Here is a 12,865-nt window from a genome sequence, read left to right on the forward strand (position 1 = left end):
AGGAAGTGACATGTAAGGTGGGAGAGGATGAATGAGTCGGGGTGAATGCAGAGAGGGGTCACGGGTGGGGGAGAGCGTTCCAGGCCCCGGGGCTGTGCGTGGAAAGGCTCTGGTGTGGGATGCGGGGCGGGAGGCTGGCACATGTGTGAAGGAGGAGGAGGAGGCGGCGGGGTAGCCCCGAGGGGCTGGAGAGATGCGCAGGGGCAGATCCTGGAGGGTCCCCTAAACCTTGCTGAGGAGTCTGCGCCTAGGCTGGACTGGGGTGACAATATTTTGATGGCCCCACGAGGAGGCGCAGCAGTGGACAAGTGGGAAATGAGTTGGGCGGGCCGGGGAGGGCACAAGAAGAATGGCTACAAAGGGGTCGAAGAGAAAGTGAGATGGGACAGCCTGCGAGGGAGGGATCTGGGTGTGGTTGCTGCCAATCACACAGATTCTCCAGGGCCCCGTGGGGTGGTACAGAGGCAGCATGGAGAGGGCTTTGGGGTGCCCACCCGCTCTGGGTGGGAGATGGAGGAGGGGAAGGCAGGCAGAAGGAGTCTTAAAAAGAGTTGCTGGGTATCATGCAAATGATGAGTCCTCTGTTATTTTCCCAAGTGACTATGATAAAGATTTAAATTGGGTTTCCAGTGTTCATAGCAGCACTATTTACAATAGCCAAGACATGGAAACGGCCTAAATGTCCATCAATGGATGACTGGATAAAGAAGAGGTGGTATATTTATACAATGGAATACTACTCAGCCATAAAAACCAACAATGTAACGCCATTTGCAGCAACATGGATGTTCCTGGAGAATGTCATTCTAAGTGAAGTAAGCCAGAAAGAGAAAGAAAACTACCGTATGAGATCGCTTATATGTGGAATCTAAAAAAAAAGAACATAAATACAAAACAGAAACAGACTCATAGACATAGAATACAAACTTGTGGTTGCCAAGGGGCCGGGGGATGGGAAGGGACAGACTGAGATTTCAACATGTAGAACAGAAAAACAAATCATACTCTATAGCACAGGGAAATATATACAAGATCTTGTGATAGCTCACAGCGAAAAAAAAATGTGACAATGAATATATGTATGTTCATGTATAACTGAAAAATTGTGCTCTACATTGGAATTTGACACAACATTGTAAAATGACTATAACTCAATACAAAAATGTTTTAAAAAAGATCTAAATTGGATTTCATTATTTTGGAGATGCTGTATGATTTTTTTTTTTTTTTTTGACACAACACCAAGTCAAAACAGGGCCCCAGGTTACCTTGGCTTCGTAAGGATTGCATCAGCATACACATGCCTCTCATCAAACACAGTTCATCCATTCCAGTAATTTACAGACACTTACCAAGTGCCAGTGACGTCCTTGTTCTGTTCCAGGTGCTGAGTAAACACTACCAGAAGTCACTCCCATCACCACTTTCTAGAACCCCAGCTCTGCTTCAGCAGACAGGGGTCCCTACGCCAGGCTCTCGCTCAGGTTGTAGGCAGCTTGTAGGCAGAACACAGATTTACAGCTCACACGCTCCTCAGTGAGCCCAGCACAGCACCTTAAGAAAGCAGAGCAGTAACACCAGCTCAGGGTGGGTAACACCACTGCCAATTACTGTAAGTACATTGTCTCATTTAATCCTCACGGTGACTCAGTGAGGCGGATCCGAGGTGGACCTCATTTGCAGATGAGGAGTCCAAGGCACAAAACATTGTCCAAGGCCTCCAAACTAATAAATTCCAGGGTCTAGGTTCCAACTGCGCAAGGTCTTTTTAATGCCAAAACTTTGCTCCTGATACTAAATTCTACCGCCATCTCATTAACCGAAATAGGATAGGAGAGAGTCTGAATTAATCATAAATCTAAATTATAGATTAGAGTAATATGCAATTTTTTTCTTTTTTACTTTTAAGTACGTAACAGAACCAGGCTAATCAAATACCACCTAGGAATCCTGTTTTGATGGATTGCTTTCATTTCATTTCAATAAATGTGTATTAGTAACTGATGGAATAAATAAATATTAGCTCTTATCCACTAATATTTAATTGACATGCCATTTCCCTGAGTAAGCAGTACTGTCATCTGCTGATCCAGCTGTCATATTGGAGGTTACTAGATTATTTTGAAGGTTTTAAGATTATAATCCTTCCATTCAAAGCCTTTTAACATTACATGATTGTTTAGGAAACTAGCCATGTTCCAGCTCAGAGAAACCCACACGTATTGCATATTAATTAAGTCTGCTTTAGTAAACTGCTCACAATAGTTCTGTAGACAGAGGAAGGAAAATCAGCTGTGCGGGGTCAGACAGCCTCGGGATGGGGGCGTAAAACCACAGGCTAGTTACGATGGGTGTTCATGATTCGTTCTGGCTGTCAGTAGACAACTCACCACCCTGTGTTTGGGGAATTTCTCACTTTATGAATCTTAGTGGTGGAAAAAGACCACTCCCCATCATAGAACCCAAAACCCCAACCCTAGCCTCCCTCAGGTTAGGGTGGGCACGTGGCCAATAAGCCCTCCCCATCAGACTCAGATTCAACTGCCAGTGATGCAAAGAAGCAGGGCCTACAAAAAAATCCCTTCTGGGGCATGGTTGCTACACCCAGGTTTGGGGGCAGGGTTCAGCACTGGGGGGTCCGAAGAAGCAGAGGGCCTGGGCCCAGGGGTGGTAACCCTGATGCCCTTACGGGGCCAGTTCTGCACTGACCTTGGCTGCAGCATCCAAGCCAGGTTCCCCAGGGCACCCAAGGAGTCTGTGAGCATCCTAATGCCTTGTCATAAATTCTTTTCACTGAATCATCCAAAGATGGTTTATGTGGCATGGAAATTAAGAACCCTGGTACTAGAACTGTACCTGGAAGCATGGGAAGACCCAACATCAGTTAGTTCTGGACCAAGGTTTTGTGCAGACACCTCAGTGGAGGGGTCTGGACTCAAAACCAACAGGTACACATGGTCAGACACGAGTCTAGGCTTGATTCCAAGCTTGCGGGGATGGGCTTGCTTCTGGACCACTCTTCTGGAAGGCCCAGGACTCTGGCCTGGGGACCCTTCCCAGCATCCGGTCCCCACCACGGTCCCCATGAATTCTAACAAAGGAAAAGCCGGCTGTACCTCAGAGCTTATTACTGGAACATACAAAAAATTCACTTTACGTTTTCTGTTTTCCAGAGTTTTTTGCTTGTCTTTTGCGACATGGATTGTCTTTTCTTTGGCGTGTGTATATTCGTACACGCGAGTAGGCTGCACGCACAAATTGATACAGGGTTTTCGATATAGGCTGTTTTACTAGAGGCCACTTTGATAAGTTTGTATCAGTACATTATGGGGGCTGAATCCAGTACAGTGTAATAAAGATCAGCCATATTTTTCTATTTTTTTTTGCGGGGGTGGGGTTAAGTTTATTCTTTTGTTTGTCTGTTTAAATGGAGGTACTGGAGATTGAACCCAGGACCTTGGGCGGGCTGAGCACGCTCTCAGCCACAACCACATTTTTCCTACCTCTTCTCTCACACGGTCTATGCATATCCCTGCCCCAACCCCCCGACGGCATCTTGGGCAGATGCTACAGCTTTCTTTTGACACTTTCAGATATTTAAACATTGAGTCAAGTCTACAACAACGTTTAAACATCTCATCCAGTTTAAGACTTCTTTCTGCCCCGTGGAGGCGTGGCCTGTGGCTTGGGGACCCACAAAGAGAAGGGCTTTGGTGGTGAAGGTAGGAGATGCCTACTCAGTTCTTCACTCTCTGGGACCCACCTCCTCGCCCCCTCCCCTACCCCTGGACCCCAAGGGGGCAGCACCCAGCAGGGAGGAGAGGTGACTTCCTTCACTCCAGATAGTTTTAGTTCTCCTTTGGCAGAAACTGGCCTTCTGTTGTGGCAGATGCTCAAATGCTGGCTCTTTCCTGGGGGCTCTTTTGGGACACACTCCACGGGGGGCCCCCGAAGCTGCACTGCCCTGGCACAGCAATGCATCTTCCTGCCAGCGGCTCACAGAGCTCCCGGAAACCCTTAATTTTACCAGTTTGTTAAAGATTAAAAGATACAGATGAATAATCGGATGAAGAGATACATAGGGCGAGGCTGGAAGGGTCTTGAGTGCAGGACCCTCTGTCCTCATGGAATGTTACCCTCCCAGTCTGGATGTGTTCGCCCACCTGGAGGTGGAAGCTTGGAGCGTTCACCTCCCCAATTGCCTAACACCAGGATGTTAGGAAGGCTTCTCTCACAAAGGCACAATCGGTCATTAGCTCCATTTCCAGCCCCTCTCCCTTCTCCGGAGGATGGGGGAGTGGGGCTGAACTTCCCAAACTCCTAATCATGGCTTGGTCTTTCTGGTGACCAGCCCCCAACCAGAAGCCATCCAGGAACCCACGCAGAGTTGCCTCATTAGAACAAACATGCTCTTAAGTGTTCTTATCACGTAGGAATTTACAGGGGTTTTAGGAGCCCTGTATCCGCATGGGTTCAAAGACCAGACATTAGAACAAGAGATAGCACTCTTGTCACACAGGAAATTACAAGGGTTTTAGGAGCTCTGTACCAGCACCCGGGGTAGAAACCAAAATACAGATTCTCTATTAATTTCACAAGTGCCTACATTTTACGGTTATTGTAGGAATTAAATGAGCTAATAATACTGTGACCAACACACGAGCGTTACAGTGAACTCTCGGAAAGCACTGTAGTAAAATTAGTTAAGAATTTCTTCTGTTCTCTCCGTTGGTTTTATTTCTCAGTTTCTTCCATTCTGCTTATTTCAATCTCCATCTTTCACGCAGACGGCTTTTCTCGTATGGTTTCCGTAGCTGCCTGCTCGTATCTAGGGGCTGGCGTTAAAGTGCTGAGTGGACGTGTGTGTGTGAGGGCAGTTGGTCAACCTAACCCTGCTCTGAGACAATTGCAGACTCTGTGAGGTCCAGGTCTTCTCTGTCTTGTTCACCACCAGATTCCCTGCATCTAGAACATAGTAGGTGCTCAATAAATATTTGAGGTTATTCTTACACCTCTCTGAGACTCGGGGTTCCCATCAGAAAACTGAGGATAAAACTATTTACCTGGCAGGTGTTGTGAGGAGAGATAGTGTGTGTGAAGCACCTGGCACCGTGCTGAGTACTTGGATTAGTTATAAACAATACCGGGGACCAATTCTTACTGTTGTTATCACTGCTAGGGGCGGTATCAGGGCAGCTGCTTCGTGACCATTTGCGGTCGCCACTGGCCATGCTAAATATAGAGGCAGAGCACAGTACTTGCTAAAAGGCTGGCTACAGTACAGATCAGAAAAGCAGAGAGGGCTCAAGATAACAGCCCTTGACGTTCAACCTGTGGGACGTCCAAGGAGGACACTGGCTTCAGTCGTGACTGAGAAGAAAGGTGGGCAGGGATGCTGCGTCGGCAAAAAAGCTCTGTGGAATGATGGCCATTCCTGTGGGACGCCCTCCTACCGCTCTGTCCAGCCTGTTACAAGCAGTTTAGCAGGAGAGGCTTGGGAGGAGGCTAAATGGTTTACCAAGCCTGCCCGCAAGCCCCGATGCCCCCTCCAGACAGCAGGCAGGCTGATGGAATGTTTCTTTTGGAATAGTTTTTGAAAGTAATATATGTCTATAATTTTTTTTTTAAATCGAACAGTACAAGAGGGTGTAAATGGAAAAGTCAGCATTCCTATCACCCCAAACCTTCAGGCAGATTTCCCAGAGATCATCACTGTTCCGTCTTACAGATACTTTTATGCATAAACAAGAAGATATGCATATTTTTTCACAGATGGGATCGTAAAAACTGTTCTGAAACTTGTCCCCCCCCCTTATTTATCCTGAATATCCTTGCACATCAGTATATGCAGATTTACCTCTTTTTCACAATTACTCTGTTCATTAAGATAATGCAATAGGTAAGGCCCCCAGGTTGCGATGTGTTAACACGATTGAAGTTTCTCATTTACCTAAATCCAACTGGTAGTAGTGAGTGTGTGTGTGGGAGGGGGAGGTGTTCCGATCCTAACACTTCTTCAGGGATCCAAGATACCCAGGACTTCAACATGTGACTTCCACAGACGTGGTGGCTTCTAAGGTCACCCTGGGTGTTAATATCCAGCCAGCAGATGGGGAAAGAGTGTGGAGGAAGGTGACGTTTGTTTTAAATGAACCAGGCCTAGAAGTGATGTATCTCACTTCTTCCCATATTCCACTGGCCAGAATTAGCCTCCCTGCTCCAGACTAATACCAGGGAGGGTCCCAGCTGGACAGCTGCTTCCCACAACTCAGCCCTCCGGAAGGAGGCGCAAACTCTCACGGGCAGTTCGCCACACCTGACACAGATGCACTGTAGGAATGCATCCCCATGTATTTAAGCCTTGGAAGACTGGCTTTCCTCTTCTCCTGCTTTTCTACTTGTCTTTGGTCAAAGGCAAATTTTTGAAGCATGGAAAACTATTACCTGATAATAGTGAAGAAATAAGAAAATGGACACCTGTAGAGCGTGTACACTGGTTCAGATCTCGTGGGGGGACATTAACAATGAAAAAAACCTTTAAAGGATGCATGTCTGTGACCCAGTGACATTTCTAAGGACATCTCCTAAAGAAATTAGTGGAGGGCTGCTCACGCTGTGTGCACAGGGGTATTTGTAACACTGACATTGTCAGCAACCTAGGCGCCCAACAAAAGAGACCTGTTCAAATTACAGTGCACCCATATAATGGAATGCTTGGGAGGTGTTTAAAATAATTCCATGGGTACCTGCAGATGTAAAATGATGGCCATCTGTTATGATAAAAAATAAGTCTCCTCGACGGCATGCATCATTTTTTAAACAAATTGACTACTTGTAGCAAAAAGGCTGGAGGACATCGGTTAAAATGTTGACGGTGTTTGTCCCGGGCGGGTAAGACTATGGGCGTTCCCACTTTCTTCTTTTACTCCTTTATGTAACATCTTAATGCTTTATCATTAGAAAAAATAGGGAAGCTATTTTCAGCTTGAAACAAACAAACAATCAAACAAAATGTAGATAAAGAGGACGGGGTCTCAGGTGACAGAAAGCAAGCATGTGAGTCAGAGCCGGCCTCCCAGACCCTGGCCGTCTACTGGGCCTGTCACCCGACACTCAGGTTGCTATCAGGAGCACTCTTCTCTGCTGAAGTGACTGGCTTTTGTCACCGATCCCCAGGTTACATCGAGGGGGGAGGACTGGCCTCAGAGCAGTCAGCAGCAGCTCTGGGGTCGGTGGGCTGCGGCTTGCCATGGGGAACACCATCAGGGCCCTCGTGGCCTTCATCCCTACTGACCGCTGCCAGAACTACGTGGTCCGGGACCTCCGGGAGATGCCGCTGGACAGGATGGTGGACCTGAGCGGGAACCGGCTGCGCCGCTTCCCCGTGCACGTGTGCTCCTTCCAGGCACTGGTCAAGCTCTACCTGAGCGACAACCACCTGGACAGCCTGCCTCCGGAGCTGGGGCAGCTGCAGAATCTGCAGATCCTGGCCCTGGACTTCAACGACTTCAAGGCTCTGCCCCAGGTGGTGTGTACCTTGAAGCAGCTCTGCATCCTCTATCTGGGCAACAACAAACTCTGCGACCTCCCCAGGGAGCTGAGCCTGCTCCAGAACCTACGAACCCTGTGGGTGGAGGCCAATTACCTCGCCCAGCTGCCAGACGTGGTCTGTGAGCTGCATCTCCTTAAGACTCTGCATGCCGGCTCCAATGCCCTGCGTCTGCTGCCAGGCCAGCTCCAGCGCCTCCGAGAGCTGAGGACCATCTGGCTCTCAGGCAACCTGCTGACCGACTTCCCCACCGTGTTGCTCCACATGCCCTCCCTGGAGGTGATCGACGTGGACTGGAACAGCATCCGCTACTTCCCCAGCCTGGCCCACCTGTCGAGCCTGAAGCTGGTCATCTATGACCACAATCCTTGCAGGAACGCACCCAAGGTGGCCAAGGGCGTGCGCCGGGTGGGAAGATGGGCAGAGGAGACGCCAGAGCCTGACCCCAGAAAAGCCAGGCGCTATGCGTTGGCTAGGGAGGAAAGCCAGGAGGCACAGGCACTGGCCCAGCCTCTCCCACTCCCTCCCACCAGCTCCCGAGGAGCTTCAGTTATAGGTCAATGCCAAAGGCCCAACTCCAGCATCTTCCGGACACATCTCCACTAGAGAACAAAGGATTGCTCTGAGACCTGGGGGCATCCCTGCAGGTGGGAGATGGAATGGAGTCTGATGAAACGCCCAACCCACACCAAGAAAATACTCCTGGCCAACAATCTCTCTCTCAAAGGGAAGTTGTGAGCTGTAGGAGGCGTGACAACTACTTTGCAAGAAAACCAGCCTCTCCAAGCAGGTTATTTTGATACGCTGAAGAGCAAGAAGGGCCGGGATGCTCTGGCCCCCTCCAGGCTCCAGAAGCAGCTGGTCACGAGGGTTGTGAGCCCCACAAGGTATTTGTTGCAGAAGTTCAGGTGGCCTGTCTCCAGCCCTTGGCAGGATGTATCTTCTTACTATGCATGGCCACAAACCGTATGAAAAATATTACTAATTCAGGCCACTTGAAAATGACATGCCTCTGTAGTTAGACTCCGTTGTCACAAAGGCTCAAGATGAAGCTTCTTCCCTGCAGTTTAACAACTGCTGAGAAGACACCCCTGCTGGAGAATGCCTCCTGGTGGGGTCCAACTGCCAATTTAAACTTGACAGTGATTCATACTGATTTAGCTCATTTTCCTTAAAAAATCTGACTAAAGGTCTACTCCCAACTGTTCCCTGACAATGCTGAAAGTCATCTAGAAAACAGAACCTCTCTGGCAGTGCGGTCTCATTAAAATCCAGCCTGGTTGTATTTGGCTGCCTCAGTGGAGCAGAGCCTGTTTACTCATATGAATGAACCAGAGTCGAACTGAATTTCTTTGTACGCAGGGAAACACGTTTCCAGACTCGCACTAGGGTAAAGGTGGTAGGTGAGAATCAAGCTATGTGAGTTGCAGGTTGTGGTGTACAGGGGAAGCGCCTGCCTCTTCAGCCTCTCTCCCTCTACTTTTGTTCTGACTTGTTTTGATCTCTGTAGATAGGGGTTTTGATGGTCCCTGTATAAACTTAGGTATTCAGGCCGCTGTTTCTTTGAAATATGTTAATTATGACCTTTTCTTCTCCCCATGAATACATCAACTTTAAAGAAACTGCTGTCAGTGGGTAGTTTAGTAACACAATCCTTTCTGTTCTTTAACACTTTCAGCAATCAAGGACACAAAAAGGATCATCTTGACTAAAACATACTGAATTTAGCTTTTAAAAAGTACTTTTGCCATAAAAGCACCTTCACCCAGCAAAATTTGGTTCTAAAATGACGTTAGAAAGCAGATTGTTCTCGTGTTTTCCTACCACAAATATTTCTTGCTAAACCAGAGGAAGGCAGTTTTATGGTTTCACATGATCTCTTCCCATCGACACCTCCCATTCTGTGGAGTGTCTGCAACCCACTGAGGAGGCTGCCAAAGGGCCCTCTTCATCACTAAATGCAATACGTTGTCAAATACTTAACTCCTTTAGTAATGAGTTCAGATTCCTACTAGACATAGACAGCTAGGGTTTAGTCTATTTACTCATTCCTAATGATTGCAATTACCAACTATACTCAGCTGATACTAGAAACTTTGCCAATAAAACTGCCTTCTGAGCTGTATCATAGCTCATCCTTAACCATGGCCGTGACTTTCTTTTGACCCTGTATTCCCCCTCCCAAGATTAAGGGACATACCTTTTATAATGCAGCCCCAGGCTGTAGCCATTTGACCTACAGTTTTCATCTAATGAGCCATCTGGTCTGACTCAAATGTCAAATTATAAACATGACACGTAGTTGAGCTGTTGTCTTCTAAAATAATCAATACACAACAAATAAACATTTCTCAAACAATAAAGTGTTCACCATGAACTTTGCTGTCTAAAAGTGTTTTCACTATAGGATTTCAATTTGTAAATAAATATTTACATTTTCATAACCCTCTGATGTTTTCTTAAAATTCAAATATAATTTTTAAAAAGGGAAAAATGCTGAAGCACCAAATGGTAAACTTTTTCACTCATGATTTTTGAAGTCCCGAAACCCAAAGTGCATCAAAGGAAAACCTCTTCCACAAGCTTATGTAGGATTTTAGCTTCCATGGATATGAATTATGCCAACAACTATTTTAATATGGATTCTTTGGAAATGAACCAAGTTTTTTTTTGTGTGTCCTAAAACATTAACAATATCATTAACAGTTTGCAGTTTCACACTTAAAAAGTGGGCTTGTGATCTAAAAATCAACTACTCCAATTTTAACTAAAAGCACCTATCCTGACACACAGTCACAACGGTTAAGAGCACAGCCCTTCAAACTACCTGAGTTCAAATCCCAGTTTTTTCATTTACTGGTCAGTTACCCATCTCTGCGCCTGTTTCCTCATCAGTAAAATGGTAACTGCCTCTCAGGGCCCAGAAAGGGTTAAACAAATGGCAGTGTGTGAAGTGCATAGCAAAGCGCCTGGCCCGGGACAGCTGTTTACTTAGCCCGGACTTGCAGTGAGTGCTGTACCGAGCAGCACAACACTTACACTTACACCAGCAGTGCACCTCCTTGCTTGATGGGAAAAACACAAACACCAAGAGAGCAACAAAGCCTTTTTCTCTCAGTAAAATTTTTAACTGTATCTGTATTATCAAATGTAAGAACTATAACTGCAATGCGGTCAAATGCTCCTGGCTCAACCTGCACGGGAAAACGCTGACATCATTACCTAGGATTCATTTTCACATTTCTAAGGGAATAGACTCTGCCCATGTTATTTTAGAATTTACAAAATCACCAAAGCACTTGAAAGTGTGAGACTATTCCTTGGCACAAAACCCATTTGGTGTCAGAAGGGGAGTAAGAGAGGCATGGAACTGAAGACATGGGTGTGTGGGGGCTAGATAATTCACTGTCTCCTTTTTTGCCACTGTTAAAAAATACACCTTATAATCTCACTACCATAGGAAAGAACAGTAATGCTATTAGAAATAGTAAAAGGACTGTTTCACTTCTGAGAACAGGAAGCAGGTTATAGGGATCTTTGAATCCCCAGTGCCCAGCGCAATTCTACGATTATTACCTGAATTTTGGAGACTTTATCACGCACACAGGCCACAGGACGGGGGACAGACTGACACGAAGCACTACTGTAGGTCAGGTACTATCCTCAGGCTCTTGTGTAAGTTAACTCACAGTCTTTTCAATACCCCTTTGAAAGAGGTGTTTCGTACTGCTTACAATCTAAAAGTGAGAAATCTGAACCCAGGTTTGTCTCTATTCTTCATATTGAGAATCAAAAATGTTCTATAATAATATGATGAAAAAAAGGTTAAGTCTTTGCACTTCTGTTCTGTTCATGTTATAAAACACTAGAGTAGGTGCAAGGCAGCCTTTGGAAAAGGATTTCATACGAAGTATTCTATTGACTTTCATCAGTCAGGGTCCTGAGAGGAAAATGTATTCATCCCATAGGGTTTACAAAGACAGAACTTAAACAAAGGAACCATTACTAGCCAGAATTAAAGGGAGGGAAAAAAAATCAAAGTTAATACAAGTAATTGTAACTGGCACAAGTAACAGCAGCAGCTGTCACCGCCCATGAGGCCGAACGAACAGGGAACAGAAGCGTTACCCGAACGCAGTGGCTGAGAGCCATGAAGAGGGGGCTGTGCGGTGAGCTGGAATGGTAGGTCTCACAGGGACGCAGCCAATTCCCAAGACGAAGAGCAAGAGCAGGAAGAAGATACCGCTTCCCTCTCCCCGTATCCTACCAGTGCCTCCTGAGTTAAACCACAGGAATCCAGTCCACAGGGAGCCGGGAGCCGGGCACCGAGGGAAGCCCCACGGCCTCTAGCAGGCAAACAACGGATCCTGACTTGAGGAGAGTGAAAGAATAACCAGCACACGTGTTGTCCTTCCTCTAGGAGAAGCAGGCGGCTACCAGGACGGCTTTAAAAACCCTGAGCACTCAAGACAATTTCTATGCAGTTAACTATTAACGTAAATTCCAAAAATCTCTATTTCCGTGTCACTGAAGTCTTGTGAAAATGAAGAAAAACTCACTGCTTCCATATTTGCTGTTTCTGAGTTGCAGGTTTTCTAGGTCAGGAAATGCCTAACTGCTCCACCTACCCGAGCTGTGGGATGAGTACTGATGCTACAACGTGTGATAAAGTACTGTAAAAACATTACACCGCAAACAGTATTGCTATTAACGTTTAGAAAAGTGAAAAAAGTAAAAATCTGTGTAATTCTCTTTGGCAATCTAGGAAGTTTCTCCTTTATGTGAATGTGTAGGAGATAAACTAGTATCACAACAAAAAACAAATTTTCCAGTTTTAATAGCTTTTAACGAGTAATATTAAAATGCTGAGGCAAGCTTTTATACAAGAGCAAAACAGAACAGGGTGGTTTATCAAAGTGTCTTTGAGAACTCTTATGTTCCTCTACAGGAATGGAATGTCTCTCCATGAGACACCCAGTGAAAACCACTGTTGGGCTTTGCTTCATTCCTTGTGCATCCTGCTACATAACGATCTATTAATTACCTCTGAGCCTAAATTCACCTTTAAACCATCAACTCAGCACATTCTTATAAAAACAAAAAACCCTAACAAAACAATAATGCTTATGTCTAACCATATCTATCTCCTTTAAGAGAGTATTACCCTGTAAAGTATCAGCAGTGCTGAAGCTGCTTGCAGCAACCATTTAAAATGTAACTCACACCTGAAGTAATGGAAACCACCATAATTTTTTCCTACGTAGGAGACACTACTTAGACTACACAACATTAAAAATGCACTGAAGTATATGGTAC

General features: G+C 45.9%; 2 protein-coding genes across 3 annotated transcripts in view; one reads left to right on the forward strand and one right to left on the reverse strand.

Annotated features, from left to right (window-relative positions):
• Positions 1-1,530, reverse strand: part of RAB3IP (RAB3A interacting protein) — a 149,173-nt gene extending 147,643 nt beyond the window's left edge. The window contains exon 1 of one of the 2 annotated variants that reach the window (XM_074375425.1): positions 1,353-1,530. In XM_074375425.1, coding sequence (XP_074231526.1) covers positions 1,353-1,418 — 66 coding nt within the window. In that variant the 5' untranslated portion in view covers positions 1,419-1,530. The remainder of the gene's footprint in view (positions 1-1,352) is intronic. The other variant, XM_074375424.1, reaches the window with a different exon arrangement.
• A 5,572-nt stretch (positions 1,531-7,102) lies between these two features.
• On the forward strand, positions 7,103-9,993 carry LRRC10 (leucine rich repeat containing 10). The gene has a single exon (XM_010950498.3). It carries the CDS (start codon positions 7,250-7,252, stop codon positions 8,153-8,155), a length of 906 nt encoding a protein of 301 aa, XP_010948800.1. The 5' UTR covers positions 7,103-7,249; the 3' UTR covers positions 8,156-9,993.
• Positions 9,994-12,865: the final 2,872 nt, after the last annotated feature.

The sequence above is a fragment of the Camelus bactrianus genome, chromosome 12 (genome assembly GCF_048773025.1).
Source record: "Camelus bactrianus isolate YW-2024 breed Bactrian camel chromosome 12, ASM4877302v1, whole genome shotgun sequence".
NCBI lineage: Eukaryota > Metazoa > Chordata > Mammalia > Artiodactyla > Camelidae > Camelus > Camelus bactrianus.

What these genes read in the sequence shown, in the direction of transcription:
- LRRC10 (XM_010950498.3), top strand. Translation starts at nt 7,250, where the DNA reads ATGGGGAACACCATCAGGGCCCTCGTGGCCTTCATCCCTACTGACCGC.